Source organism: Anabrus simplex, chromosome 1 (genome assembly GCF_040414725.1).
Source record: "Anabrus simplex isolate iqAnaSimp1 chromosome 1, ASM4041472v1, whole genome shotgun sequence".
Classification (NCBI taxonomy): domain Eukaryota; kingdom Metazoa; phylum Arthropoda; class Insecta; order Orthoptera; family Tettigoniidae; genus Anabrus; species Anabrus simplex.
In genome coordinates this window covers 1,196,198,054-1,196,214,438 of record NC_090265.1, presented here as the reverse complement: position 1 = coordinate 1,196,214,438, position 16,385 = coordinate 1,196,198,054, and the positions used below count along the sequence as shown (strand labels likewise).

General features: G+C 37.7%; 1 protein-coding gene across 1 annotated transcript in view; it reads right to left on the bottom strand.

Moving 5' to 3' along the window:
* Positions 1–16,385, bottom strand: part of nonC (serine/threonine-protein kinase Smg1) — a 794,437-nt gene that overhangs the window by 266,766 nt on the left and 511,286 nt on the right. The window contains 2 exon segments of the mRNA XM_068225601.1: positions 715–868; positions 10,069–10,237. Coding sequence (XP_068081702.1) covers positions 715–868; positions 10,069–10,237 — 323 coding nt within the window.

Below are 16,385 nucleotides of genomic sequence, written 5' to 3'. Positions count from 1 at the left end.
GACATGTGTTGCTGGTTGTGATGCTCAATCCAATCCATTCTTTACATCGCTTCCGAGCGAGAATTGACCACTCTAGTCTCACTTAAGTTAGTAGACGCTCACCTTTCTCATAGCGATCCAAAACTTCTGTGTTTCTAACAAATACAGCTTTGGTACAAGCTTCTTTCCTTCGACAGGCACACTTTCTTTCCTTTCACCTGGCTTTTTAAATACGAAACCTGTCATGTGCAACTTGATAGCTCTACTGACTGGAACTGACGATTCACGTCTCGAAAAACACGACAGATGATGCGCTTCCCCTGTTTAACCTAGGCACGCAACGTAGTGTATGTTACAGAGTTCGACACTTAAGTCTATACCTGCCTTAAGGCATTACAGCTTCCATGTAGCCTACTGTTAACAGATGGCAGCACTAGACTCAAAAACCAAAATCGCGTGTAACGAATCTGCGTATAACGGGGTTTACCTGTACATTTCTGAATGTCTTATTAAGAACAAATAATGTCATTCTATTTTAATTATTTCTTTTTTCAGGCATAATACTGTTATCATATATATTTTCTTTTGCAGGTGGTTTATACATTTATTACTCAATATTAGTTTTGGTAGACTGTAGAACCTAACAGTTATAAATAAACTCTGTTGAAACTGAAAAGAAATGGCTTCTGATAATACAATATATATATATATATATAAATATATAAAGGTACCAACCTCTCCTGTGGATAAATCAACCAAAACATTATCCAAATGTCGATCACCCAATCCAATTATGTATCCTATAATGGACATTACAGCAACTGAGTATGAATAGGTTCTAGTAGCCTGCCACCAGCTACCAGAGTTTATACTATGACACCACAGTTCCCTGGAAAGAAATGGAAGTTAGGCATAGCTGAAAACTTTTTATAACACCTTAAAGACAACTAAGTCAAATTTATAAAAGGCTCTTAACAAGTGAAAAATCACAAACTTTATTTTACAATCTGTTTTACGTTCCACCAACACTGATAGTTATACTGATATTGTGAACATATTGTACATGTTCTTGAATGTGTACATAAATAGTGTAATGTTAATGCCATGTTAAAATAGCTTCAGATGAGGAGTTGAAGGAAGGTGGACTTACAGCATGTTGAGCGGTTCAAGTTGAACTTGGCTGTGTTGTTGACAATACAGGCCTCCTTGCCCGTCCTGTACCATCCACTTCACATCAAGTGTTGACGGCTTCAGAAATTTCATTTGCATAGCCACTCATGATGTATTATATTTGTGCAATTCCATGCATGTAACAACATTTTAGCCTGTGCAATAATTGGACTTCATGGTTCACATCATGTTCATGTTTGTGTTATTTTAAGATTCAAGATTGACAAGATGCTGACATGCCTCGTCACAAGATCCATAGACTTTTTATTCACTATTTTTAATGTGCCCTTACCATATTTCCAATGATTTTGTGTGTGACTGAAGATGCCCCATAAGAGGGTGACACATGTATCACCAATATAGTTTAATGTAATCTTATTAATAAAGACGATTACACACCACAAATAAGATAAAATTGAATACAAAACTCAAGAATACAAACCTCCGCTTTACCCTTACACAAAACATACCAATAACACGCACATTTTCAACTGAGGAAAGGGCACGAAGATCGGAGCGTCTGAAGAAGTACTGGGAGGACCGCAAAGCTCGAACAATCCCTTCAAAGAGACCTGAACGACGGACTGACTAAAGTGATCCTATGTGGTCATAAAAGAAGAAGAAGAAGAAAGACGATTACAGTATTGTGAAGATGGAACATTTGTTGTTAAGATTTTCACAAGTTGGTAATCAAATAAGTACTCCACATATCTTACTATATTTCAACTCATTGCTTTGAGTATATCCCCCCCCCCCCCCCTCCTGCCAGGCTGAGTGGCTCAGACGGTTAAGGCGCTGGCCTTCTAACCCCAACTTGACAGGTTCGATCCTGGCTCAGCCCAGTGGTATTTGAAGGTGCTCAAATACGACAGCCTCATGTCGGTAGATTTACTGGCACGTAAAAGAACTCCTGCGGGACTAAATTCCGGCACCTCTGCGTCTCCAAAGACCGTAAAAGTAGTTAGTGCGACGTAAAGCAAATAATAATATTATTATTAGTATATCCCCTGACATCTTATTTCTAGCTTCTTCCCTAGTTTTCAACATTTGCATATTCTTGAGAATATTTTTGTTATCAAAGGTACATTTCAGTACTTAAATTTGGTTCCATAGCAATGGGGCGTGAATGTGACTGGTCTAAATCTATGATAATCAATAGGAAGAACATGATATGAACTTAAAGTTTTAATGTACTTAAACAACCAATAATATTACAAATTAAGTTTTCTCACAAAGAAAGCTTCTTCTGATCCCACACTAAAAACAGTCTTGACCACTTTGATTTTTACCATGCGACCGTGAATTTGGTCCATGAGAGTTCTGTTAGGGATATTGTACACTTTGCTTCCTTTATTTTTACTTCTAACACTTCTTTTAAGCACTTTTCTAAAACTGTATTATTATATTATTATTATTATTATTATTATTATTAGTATACTTCCTTCACCGTAGATTTTCGTTCATAAACATATGGCATTTTCACACTCTGAATAGCTATAAACTAAACTTCATGAAAGAACAAGAACAAATTTTGACAGTCAGAAAATCACAGCACACTGCTTCCGTCAAAACAGTTTCCCCGCTTTCCACAGCAAATCCATTGTCATGTTGAGAGAAGAAAAAGTACGGAAGAGTAAGAGTAAGAATAATATTAGATGGATCACAGAACTTGAAGAAGACATGAGAGAGTTGCATATTACAATAGAAGATTTAAAATACAAAAATACACTCAACATATTGAAAGATAAACACATTAGACTACAGACAAAAATCAACAAGCAGAGAATAGGAAGTGTGATTCCAGAAGCAGAAAGAAAATTACATTCAGAAGGGATGAAACAGCATTGGGCTGACAAAATTCAGAAAAACCTCCATAAACCTAAGTAGTCCTATGTTGGCTAAAATATTAAAATAAATAAATACATACATAGTTCATACATAGTACAATTTTCGGTCAAGTTCACCCCAGCAGTAAAGTTCACCCCATTTGACAGTATTGCTTTTATCACTTTTATTAGTTCCATGCCAATGCCCCTGTGTGCCAGGCTTTCCAAACTTTGGATCCGGGGATATTGTCGTATGCCATTTCTACGTCTACAAAAGTCATTACTATATCCTTCCCATATTCTGAGCTCTTTTCCATGACTTGTCTCAGAATGAAAATGGGTTTATATTGTCCAATAACATAACATTTATATTGGTATTATAAATTTACTCATTCGGGACAAATATTTCGGTTTCCCTATGGGAGTCAACATCTATATCATCTGATGGCCAGGCAGGCATCAATTTTTGGTAATGAGACAAAGTGTCTCATGGTGCATTGGTACTGCCGGTGGTTCCAAGTAGCCTACACAGTGGCCTCCACGTATGCACTAGCCATGCGTCTTGGTGGGTGTGCTATTTACCAACTGATGAGCCCAATAATGTACCATTTATATTGGTATTATGTTTTAACCTTTCCTGCCACGTGGTGTTTCATGTCAGAAATTCATATTTTCTGGTGCTAGTGGTGTCAATGTCGACTTCGACGATGAATCCAATGCGTTTGAATATTTTGAACAGTTCATAGGTGATCTTCCCCCTGTGGGCGGGGGCGGTAGAATAACACCCACGGTATCCCCTGGCTGTCGTAAGAGGCAACTAAAAGGGGCCTCAGGGGCTCGCAACTTGGGAGCGTAGGTTGGCGACTACGGGGCCCTTAGCTGAGTCCTGGCATTGCTTCCACTTGTGCCAGGCTCCTCACTTTCATCTATCCTATCCGACCTACCTTGGTCAACTCTTGTTTTTTTCTGACCCCGACGGTATTACGTATGGAGACCTAGGGAGTCTTTCATTTTCACACCCTTCATGGTCACTGTCTTCCTTTGGGCGATACCATCGTGTCTGAAGTGTTGGACCCCCTCCATTTTCTCTCTCTGATTAGTGTTATATAGAGGATGGTTGCCTAGTTGTACTTCCTCTTAAAACAATAATCACCACCACAACCACCATCATAGGTGGTGGTATGTTTCAACTTATTGCCGAACAGACCAATGTGTATACTAAATAGTTTTTGGAAGCCCATCCAAACATGAAAACATGGTCACAAGCGAGAGATTGGGTGGATACAAATCCAACAGATGAAAATTCTAATTGGACTTCTAACTAATGCTGCAGAAGATAGTTCATAAGCCAGAAAACAGTATGTACTTCTCAAAATGGGAAAGTATCGCAACCCCTTACTTTTTGAAAATTATCCCTGAGAAAAAATACCATAATCTCCTGAAGTTCCTTAATTTCTCCGACAATTTGAAATTTGATCCTAACCTGGATAACAAAAAGCTCTATAAAATTCAGCCGGTACTTGATCACCTACAATCAAGATTTTCTTCCGTATACACTCCTGAGCGAAACTTATGTGTAGACGAGTCCCTCCTCCTATGGAAAGGATGATTGGGCTGGGTGCAATTTATTCCATTTAAAAGAAGCAGATTTGCCATGAAATTCTATAAACTTTGTGAAAGTGGGTCTGGTTATGTTGAATTTAGTAGTTTATACAAGCAAGGACACAGTATAAGGTCAAAGATATCCTGGCGAGAATATTTTGTCCAGAATTGTACTAGAACTTACAACCTTCTAGATAAAGGGTATTGCCTCTATCTTGACAACTGGTACACTAGTCCAAGACTAGTTGACACATTGTGTAGCAGAGATACTGATACTGTGGGGACTATGAGAATCAACAGAAAGGAATTCCCAGACACAGTGAAGAGGGCCAGACTGCAGGAGGGGGAAACAATTGCAGCCTTTCGTAAAAAGCAAATGATCATGAAATGGAGAGGCAAAAGAGATGTTACCTTTGTCAGCACAATCCATGATGACAGCATGAGCGATGTTCAGACGAGGAAAGGAGTAATCCATAAACCATCCCTTGTTTTAGATTACAACAAGAATATGGGAGGAGTGGATAAAAATGATGGCCAAGTTCCCAGCTACAAGCTTGCAAAAGAACGTCTAAAGAAATATTACCAGAAGAGGTTCCGTTACCTGATGGATCTGGCGTGTTTGAATGCGTTTATAATTTATCAGAAAAAAGGAGGATGCCTATGTAGATAGAACTTTCAACTGACCTTAGCAGAGGACTTATCTTCAACCGGAGGAGTGGCAGAACAGTAGCCAAAAGGACGTCCTTCAAAATCACCAACAGCTTCTCGACTAATGGGGCGCTATATTACATGTTAGAATTCTCATATTTTGTTCCAGGTACATCGAAGAAGAGACCCACTAGAAGACATGTAGTGTGTTGGAAGAATGGAAAGAGGAAAGAGTCCATGATCTGCTGCCCTGATTGTGAGAAGGCACTTCATGCTGCACCGTGCTTCAGGCAGTTTCATATAGACAAATCACTGCAGTTCTAGTGAGGTAAATGACATAAATGACCATGAAGTTAATGTAAAATCTTTCACAATGTCACTAGCATGATGTGTAATTCATAAATATGCTTTTCTTTTATTTGTTTTAATTTTAGGTGCTAACATTAATGAACAAAACACTCAAATTTCAACCAGGTAAATGACCTTGCAGTTCATGAAAAATGGTTCAAAATGTCACATGCATGATATGATATTTATAAATACCCCTTGATATTAATTGTTTCAACTTTCAGCTGTAAAATATGGGCCAAACTCCCAAATTCCAACCAAGTAAATGACCTTGCAGTTAATGTAAAAATCATTAAAAATTTCTCTATTAACATTAATTAATTAAAACTCCTTTGCTTTACTTTTTGTATCGCAGATGAATGATATTTATGATATTACTAACTTTACTGCCTGTCGTGCTGTGTAACAACAATCCGCTGAAAAAAATACACAAGGCAGGTTACACCAAGCATATCAATAATACCCAGTTAAGAGGTTAATTAAAGGGAACTTTTGATCACTTTTGGTTTAACAAATCTAGAAAGCAGCTGCTTTAACACGTTCATCATTAGTTCTAGTAGTTTATGAATTTGACAGAAAAGCACTCAAGAGTAGAATTGAGATTCCCAAATAAAGGAATGACAGCACACAGGAAGGCACAGTGCGCCTTATTTAAGCCTGATGAGAGAACCATTAAACTTTTTTTTTTTTTTCATGATTTTGAGTAATGTTCTTATTCTTCAGCACAGGAGTGTCAGATTTTGGGACACATGCAAATCTTTTTGGAACAACTAATTCTGACGACTCAGTAGCTATCCTCTTTTCATGGTCTATGGAACTAGCAGGCTTGGCTTTTTGGATCGTAAATTATGTTAAGCTAGTAGTTGATGCACACTCACACTGAACATTAACAGCACCTTATCTTTAAAGAAACCAAGTAGTTGATCCCAGTGTTTTAACAGCCTCTGCAGACATCTTCCTAACGATAGCCATCTTGTGCAAACATGTTTCAGAATCATCTTTGTTTCCTTGTTGTGAAGCTCTTGGAATTTCTTAAGGCGTTCCTTCCTCTTACAACTCTTTTCTAAATAAAAGATGTTGACTAATAGTTTACCAGCTTAACAGGTGAACTGCTTGCACCTTTCTCAGCAACTAAGTTAATCAAATGGCATGAGCAACTCAGTATGAAGACAAATGACTGTGCTTGTTTTAAAACAGCAGCAACTCCATTCTTCTTTCGAATCACGGTTGGAGCATTGTTGGAACAGAACGTTACACAATTTTGAATTGTAATTTTGTAACACACTAACTGTGAAATTACCAAATTACCAATATTATGTCCTGTTGAATTACGCACCAAGACTGGGACAGACAACATTGAACGAAATAACTTTTCCTGCTTTGCCACAAAACAGGTGACGACAACAGGGAAAAGCTTAGCATTACCATTATTGCTCCCATCGTCCAGCTCCATAGCGTAACGGTTAGTGTTATTAGCTGCCGTCCTCGGGGGTCCGGGTTCAATTCCCGGTACTGTTAGAAATTTAGGAATGGCAGGAGAGCTGGTATGTGATTGAAATGGTACATGCCTCTCACCTCCAATGAGGGTGTGCCAGAAAAGAGCTGCACCACCCCGGGATGAGGACACAAATTTTTTTTATTGCTCCCATCCGTAGTTAAAGAAAGTGATTCACGTTGCATGTAACCAACGAGTTCACTTCTTGAATCCGTAGCCATTTCTTTCAAAACTTGTGTGGTTTTTGTATGACCACAGCCATATATGTTTGCAATTTCTGAACCTGGAAACATTTTCCTAAACAGAGCACCAGCATAATCGGCAGGAGCTAACGGGATACTATGTTCAATTAAAAATGAAGTGAACAAGCATTCCGCTCTTACTACACCAAGGTCAGCTCCAGAAGAGATATATAAAAAAAAAAAAAAAAAAAAAACCCATTCTCACTACCATTCTTAAATTTTATATAGGAGACGTGTTTAACAGATTTAATGTGATTTACTAATTCTGTTCTTCCTCTATGAGAAATGTTTATATCACAAGAGCACATGGAACAGAATGTGAATGTTTCGCCTTTCCATGATCGTATAAAAACAAGGAAATCCAGCGGAATATGTCTCCCTAAAGGACTGATAATATCGTTTCTTAGCTGAACTCATTACGAACACCACTAAAAATAAGAAACTGCTTACAAATTCATCACCCAATTCCACGAGTTTCAGAACTACCACCAATGTTACTCACACCCACACACAAACATAGCCTTTCAGCTGCTACGAAGCACAATGCAGTTACTAAAATTGAAATATATAAATTCACGACCTGCTACTTTTCACTGATTTCTTTTCTTCAAAATCACAGCCTGTTACTTGTTTGGGAACATCTCAGTTAATGAAGAGCAGTTGAGGTCGAACAGGTAAAAAAAGCACGTTGATAATCAATAATGTGATTATTGATACATTTACTGGTACAGCCATAAAACACACTCAAAATCCATACATTTTACAGAAAAACTGGAATACTTGGCAGGTATTCTTCCCCTACAATACTTCTACAGTTTAAAAGCAATGAAGTAATATACCTTCCTTATTCCAGCTTCCTGCAGTCTCATAATCACCATTTCTTCTTTTTTTTTTTCAATTAGCTTCAATGTTTCATTGTCAATGGTGACAACGGAATAGGATCAGGATAGAAGTGACCTTGGCCTTAATTATGGTACAGCCCCAGCATTTGCCTGGTGTGAAAAAGGGAAACCACAGAAAACCATCTTCTGGGCCGCCGACAGTGGGATTTCACTGCTCCATAGTCCACTCCTGAATGGACCGAACCTCCTTACAACCATTCCAAACAAACCTCCTAACTTATACCACTGCGGTTCAAGTGAAGGCCATCTGAGCGCAGATGCGTATCTCGCACCCATTCATTAGGATCTAAAAATCTCACACCAAGCTCCTCTCATACCCACTCCATATTCTCATATAAATCCTTGATCACCCTCCAGTCAGTATCCCTCCTATAGAGTATCCTACCGATAAAAACTTTGCTGCCTTAAACTTCTCCTGTACCGTAATAACCAGGTCCCACACATCCCTAATTGAATTGGTTATTTGGAAAAGGGACCATGTCCACTTTTTTCCAAATGCATGTTTTCTCATAATCCTGTAGTTGAAATGTGGACGCATTCATTCATGCAAATAAATCAGTGTTATCTACTAGTTCTTTTGGAAGAAATGCAGCTAGAAAGGACAAAATGTCTTTTCAAATTTCTGTATAAAATGAATTTCAATATAGTTGTGCACAGTGATAAACATATCAGCTTCTACCATGACATTGTGAACAACTGGCCAACTACTGAGTAAAAAGCACTGTAAGAATAAACATTCTGATCATCTTACAGATAAGTTTTTTTTTGCTAGTGACTTTACGTCGCACCGACACAGATAGGTCTTATGACGATGATGGGATAGGAAAGGCCTAGGAGTTGGAAGGAAGCAGCCATGGCCTTAATTAAGGTTCAGCCCCAGCATTTGCCTGCTGTGAAAATGGGAAACCACAGAAAACCATCTTCAGGGCTGCCGACAGTGGGATTCGAACCCACTATCTCCCGGATGCAAGCTCACAGCTGCGTGCCACTAACCGCACGGCCAATCTGCCCGGTAGCACCTATTTCTGCTTGCCATATGTTACAACCGTTTAGAGAGGTCTACAAAATGGTTTCTGTATCTATTTAACTTTTGAATCACACAGAGTATTTAAAGAGGACCTTACAGATCCAAGTATGACAATTACTCAACAATGGAAGAAGACATGAAGAGGGAAATCTCTCATATGTATGTATGTGTATGTTTAGTCCTCAGCCCGAAGGCTGGTTGGATCCTCAACAGCTCCGCCATCAGCTGTCATAGATGGCCTAGGCATCACTGAAGAGGCGTACTAGGGAAATGAGGGGCGAGGTAGTTTCCCATTGCTTTCCTCACCGAGCCAGAAGTTGCTATTACATATCAGTCTGCCAAGCCCACTGAAATCTCTCATATAACACTGACAATATCACCCACAAAAAAGAAGTGAAATTATGGCATTCCACAATTATGTAACACAGCGTAATACCCAATTAGCCCCCATGCTGTCTGTAGGCCTATATCTGGGACTATGAGAATAGTACACATATGGTGAAGACAGGCCTATATTCACACTTTAGCATTAAGAGAAATTAGCCAGGTTGAGTGGCACAGAAGTTTGAGGTGCTGGCCTTCTGACCCTAACTTGACAGGTTTGATCCTGGCTCAGTTCGGTGGTATTTGAAAGTGCTCAAATATGTCAGCCTCGTGTCGGTAGATTTACTGGCATGTACAAGAACTTCTGCGGGACTAAATTCTGATACCTCAGCTTCTCCAAAAACCGTACAGAAAAGTAGTTAGTGGGACATAAAGCAAATAACATTATTATTAAAAGCAATTCAACTTTCTTAATAGACTTTTTAGTTTAGAAATATGATCATACTTAGCCAACAAATCTTTAGGTGTCTCCTCCATCAATTCAGTTAAGACTTGTTTGAGAACAGCATGAGGCCATTCCTTGCGATTGTCCAGATTTGTAATACCACGTTCCTTTAAATATGGAGTCAATTTGCTATAAAAGAGCTCTGATGGTCGCATTACAGGGGATGGAGCTGGAAGAAAATATTGAAACATTAACATAAAATATTCACATGATATCAGAACAAACACTTTAAGTCAACTTGTGAAAATTTGAATTTATAATTCCACCTTTACAATACTGTAATTGTCTTTATTAAAAAGACTACAGTAAATTATCTTGTGAAACATGTTTCGTCCTCTTATGAGACATCTTCAGTCACAAATACAAAACATTAAAAATAAGGCGAGGACACGTTGAAATAAGTTAATAAAAAGTCTTTGTATCCTGTGGTGCGGCGTGATGACGTCAAAGACATTTTATTAACTTATTTCAACATGCCCTCGCTTATTTTTAATGTTTTGAATTTGTGACTGAAGATGTCTCATAAGAGGACGAAACATGTTTCACAAGATAATTTAATGTAGTCATTTCAATAAAGACAATTACAGTATTGTAAAGGTGGAATTATAAATTCAAATTTTCACAATTTGATACTATGACAATACGGGCTCTAATATGAAGTTTATAATGTGCAAACACTTTAAGAGTGAGAGAACCATTTAATAAGATGGCGAGCCATTTCAATGCCCCGATTCTACTTTCTTTCTTATTCTTTGTAATTGTACAGTGCTACCAATTTAAAACTTTGTCATCACAGCACCACAACAGCCTTCTCATGCATAAATGTAATGTCCGATAGGCAGACCACCAGTGATGATGATGCATCTTGTACAATAGTTTGCTTTTTAAATAAAATTAACATTTTAGGTCAATATGAAAGAAAAAGAAGTGTTAATTTGGAATGATGAAGTATATTGTACCTATTATGGTTCTCAATCCTGAAACATAGATACCTTATGGTCAACTTCTGTTGAGTTATAATTAAAAATATCTTATCTCCAGAAGATAATTAAATCCATCTGGCAACTCAGAAATAATGAACATCATACTTCGGGTAAACCTAGTGCACTAACTCTGTTTACTGTAAGTGTCATCATAAATTATTTTAAGGGTAAATGGAATCTGGCCATGGGGTAGGCAATCCAGCTCTACTCTGTGCCAGTCTCAAGCCAGGATAAATGGAAGCATGAATAGCTCATTATTGGGTCCCAAAGGAGATACCTATGCTGAGTAGGTGTGTCTAATAAATATTTGGGAGTGCTCATTGACAAGCTTTTCTATTTACACAACCAGTAAATCCTAGTCCCATGAGAAGTGGGGTGAGGGAGAGTATTCAACACCAAGGCTAAGGTATGGTTATATTGACAGATGGTTGTCGGGCCATCCAGGCAGTAGTTTCATTGTTGGGTTGGCAGCTCACCATAAAATAACTGCACAGAAGCTTCCAAAACGTAACTCTGGATGGGAGCAATATGGCAACCTGGCAAGAATGTTTTAAGAGTGTAGTATAGAAATATTTAAAATAGTTATATTTGAATCAGCCTTGTCAATACACTTATTAATGGAAGGAAATTATTTATTCAACCAAACACGTTTCAGGAATTCAACCATTCCTTTCATCAGTGGTCAGATCAAAGAATAAAACATAACACAATCTTTTGTTTTTACAATTCAAAGAAGTATTGTGTCCTAATACACCATACCAATGAGTAAAAAAAAAAACTTATGAAATATTATAAAAATGATCAATACATAAAATTTTGTTGACATGAATGAGAATACTATATAAATTTAAGATCTTCAAGTTTTCTTCTTTTTGTTCCTTAAATGATCATATGCTAGTCTATACAGTGGGTTATCTTCTGCACTTCTCTCATTTAAACTTGATTCAAAATTTTTGTTTTTTTGTTTTTTTGTGTAAGATAAATTTCTAAACTTTCCAAAACAGTCATTAATTTTCCCTTTTTGGCCGAATGTAATAATTTCATGTCACTAGAAATGTCTGTGAATTTATGATTCTTTTCAACCATATGTTCTCCCATTGCTGAATATCTTTTATGTATGACTGCATTAACATGTTCTTTGTACTTTATAGCCAAACTTCTTCCAGACTGTCCTATGTATCATTGTTTAAATGTTTGGCATGTTAATTTGTAAATTCCTGATTTATTAAATATACATTTATTTTCTATATTATCTGAATTGAAAATTATCTTATTAGTATTATTATCATCAGTTTTATATGCAACATTGATGTTCTTTTTCCTGAAAATTTTAGCCACGGGATAAGAGTGCTTACTTCGAAAAGTTAGAATGGCAGATGTCTCTTTCTCTTTTTGCTCTTTAATTACAGTTGTTTTTGGTTCATTTTTTGCTTTATCATTCTATTAATAAATCTTCTGGAATATCCGTTGCTATGAGCAATTTGATGGATTATATTTATCTCTCTATTCTTCTTAGACAGGTATGTTCATAGCTCTATTAATTAAACTGTGAAATGTTACCTTTTTATGTTGACCTGGATGATTGGAGTTGTTTCTGATAATAGTTATCTGTTTGAGTAGCTTTTCTGAAAATTTGAAAATAGAAATGACCAGAATTTCTAGTAACCATTAAATCTAAATAATTTAGAGTCCTATCATTTTCAGATTCAATCGTAAAAATGCACTTGTTTATCCAAAGTACAGTATTTAAATACTCTAATATTACATCAGATTTAACCTTCTGTTCATCGATAATAACAAATATATCAACGTATCTCAACCATGTAATCAATCCCTCTATTTTACTACTATTTCATTATATTCCATGCAATCCATGACTATGTTTGCTAAAATACCTGAAGCCGGCGAACCCATTGCTAGGCCTTTAGACTGTTTGTACATTTTGTTGTCAAAAACAAAATAGTTTTTATTATATGTCTTGGAAAAGGTGCAGTATCCAGCTGATGAGCTCATGCCGCACTCCGGGCAAAACACTGGTAATTTTTGACGATTGATTTTCCTGAATTTTAATTTTAGTAAGAAAGCATTTCATTAAGAGCTTCATTTGGAGCATTGCGACCTATGGCTCTGAAACCTGGACTCTATTAAAGGCTGATAAGAAAATAAATGCATTTGAAATGGGGTGCTGGAGTCGAATGTTACGAATTCCCTGGACTTACAGGCTAACAAATGAAGTTCTCAAGAGAGCTGAAGAAACCATCAGTTTAGAGAAAATGATCACGAAAATAAGATGTAGTTGGATACGCCATTTACTCCGACATTCATCATGGTGCACCACACTGCTTGAAGGGAAACTGGAAGGAAAGACTAGAAGAGGACGACCAAGAGCAGGGTTCCTCGATGGCATTAAAGGGCGACGACGTCCATATCAACTAATCAAACAGCTGGCTCAGGAGAGAAGGTTGTTGGACGAGGACAGTCATGCTACCCACCAACCATCAGGTTGAGGAAAATTGAGAGAGAGAGAATTTTTGGTAGTGCCCTTAAAGTAAGTATTTCTGGGCTCATGTTAACTAGACAGTATCTTTGGAGTCTAATAAAAAAGTTATGTTAAAAATGTGATCGTACTAAGTGGTAATAGTTAAAATTTGCGACACGGCAAGTGAGGTATTTTAATATAGATTTAGATTTAAAATGACATGAATTGGGACTTCAGATTTATGAGGTGCTAAGTGAGAAAACGTCTTTATGAGGAATGTGCTAATGAGGTTTCACTGTATATACTTAGCAGATATTGTAATGGGAGTTGAATCATGGCTGAGAAATTATACAATGGATGCAGAAATTTTCTCACAGAACTGAAGTGTGTGTATCGTAGAGATAGGATAGGAATGGTAGGAGGGAGAGTATCCGTTCTGGTGAAAGAAGAATTTGTAAGCTACAAAAAAGTTAAAGATGACAAACATGAAATTCTAGATGTAAGGCTCATCTCTAAAGATAACAGGCAATTTGACATTTTGCAAGTATACAGACCTGGAAAGGGTGGCACAGATGCTGTTTCGGAATTACTTGATAAGATAATCAGCTATGTGGGAAACTATATGAAAGGAATAATATTATAGTGGGTGATCTCAGTTTACCAAATATCAACCGGATAGGTAATGCAAACTACAGGAAATATGACCAACAAATGGCAAATAAGTTGATCTGGGAAGGACAGCTGATTTTAATATTAACAATTTCATCTTTAGTCCATACTGAATGGAGATTGAGAAGATGAGTGCAATTGATCCACTTTTTTCAATACAAAGTATGCTGCTAATTTAAAATTACAGCATTATTTATTTGGCACCGGTTTCAACGTCTCGGACTTTCTCCCCTTGTCATAGGAAAGTTTGATAAACCATGATGTTTTAAGGGATTGGGTACTTTCCGTGCAAGTACACGATAAATGGTAGGAGACAACAAAACTAATTTAGTAAAAATAAAAATTAACAAACTCGAAGAGAGAAAAAAAAGAAAGACTACCGTACAGAACAATGTGTATACCTCTAGACTCTCTAGCTAAGATGCCCACAATCCAATCTCCCACTCCTATCACCTCCATTTATCCTCTCCCACATCTAACACTTCACCTTTAACCTCCCACATCTCTTGGCCAGAGAGTAGGTGTTCCCTACTAAGTGGCCCATCTCCCCATTCAGGGGAGGAATGATAGCTTGAATAGATAGCCTCCACTACATGCACTAGCCATGCATCTTGGTATGTGTGTTAGTGCTGGTTACCAACTGATGAGCTCATATTGGCACACTGGGATGAAATGCTGGCAACCAAGAATGACTTTGATGGAAGACTTATTTCCAATAATGGACCATTTATATTGGAATTATGAACTCTCACTTAGGACATATATTTCAGGGAATCAAAATCTATACCTCCACCTCTGCTGTCATAACCATATCCCACATATCCCCAACTATGTAGGTACACCTGTGTTTTGCAATCCCTGATCCATACCATACAAAAAGTACTCTCATATTTTTCTTCTGGTATGACATGATTAAATTGGACAAGGGCATTTAACCATAGAACGGTGGCATTTGTCAAATATCAAGGGCCACAAACACTGGGAGTGTAATGTTATGTGAATCAATACATACTGGTATTAAGATTGCCAGACTGAGTGACCCATGCGGTTGAGACGTTGGCCTTCTGAGCCCTACTTGGCAGCTTCAATCCTGGCTCAGTCTGGTGGTATTTGAAGGTGCTCAAATGCATCAGCCTCATGCATATAGTATCTTCAATACAGATTAACAATGATATTTATCACTTGCAACCTTCAAATACCACCGGACAGCCAGGATGAACCTGCCTAGTTGGGGGATCACATAAGGTTGGTTGCAAGTATTTAATACCGGTATAGGCCTAAAGAATCTTAGGACAGCCTCAAGATAGAACGGAAGAAAGCCAGTGGGAAGACCTAGGAAGAGATGGCTACATGAACTGAGAGACTGTGGGGAGAAGAGGAGGTACAGTAAAACCTCGTTAATTTGAAGTCGTTGGGACTCAAAAATCGGACTTCGAATTACGTGATTTCAAATTAACCGCCAATTCGTCATTCAGAAGTGCCAACCCTTGCTGCGTTACAAAATATTCTAAGGCCCGTTACTGCATGCAGTTAACCTTGAATGACAGTTTAAACCTTTCAAATGCCAGGTAACAGAACTATTTCCAAAATGCATCCAAGAAAGTGCATTTAGAGTATTCAAATAATGCACTTGGATAAATCACTGACAAACATAACCTCACGCAATGAAAGAAAAAAGATCACAAGATTCAAAGACGAGGTTAAACTATGCTGGTTCCCCTGTGCAAATGAATTATTTTTTTGGATTACTCTACCGTTTGCATTTTTGGATGCGTTGTACTTGCATGGAAAATGCCTGACGCCCTTAAAACATTGTGGCTTATCAAACTTTCCTATGACAAGGGGAGGAAGTCTCTCGCTTCCGTGTGCATTGCAACACAGTATAATGACCCCACCCCCACCCTTGTATGATTTCCTGGCTGGCACTTCTTCTTTAAAACCATAAGAGCGTTTGGGCTCGGCATTAAAAGAAAGCAATGCAGTTTCATCGAAAATGACAATATTGTTCGGTGCCTACGAATTGATTATATGAACCACGCTTTTTCGTCAACTGTTGGCATTGCCAATGTTCGTGGATTCTGTTTCTCTGCACACTGCCTGCTGGGTGATATTACGGCGTTCCTTCAAACGTTGAATACAAAAGAATTCCGATTTCACTCGAACTTAGCAATTATGAAGCACACTGT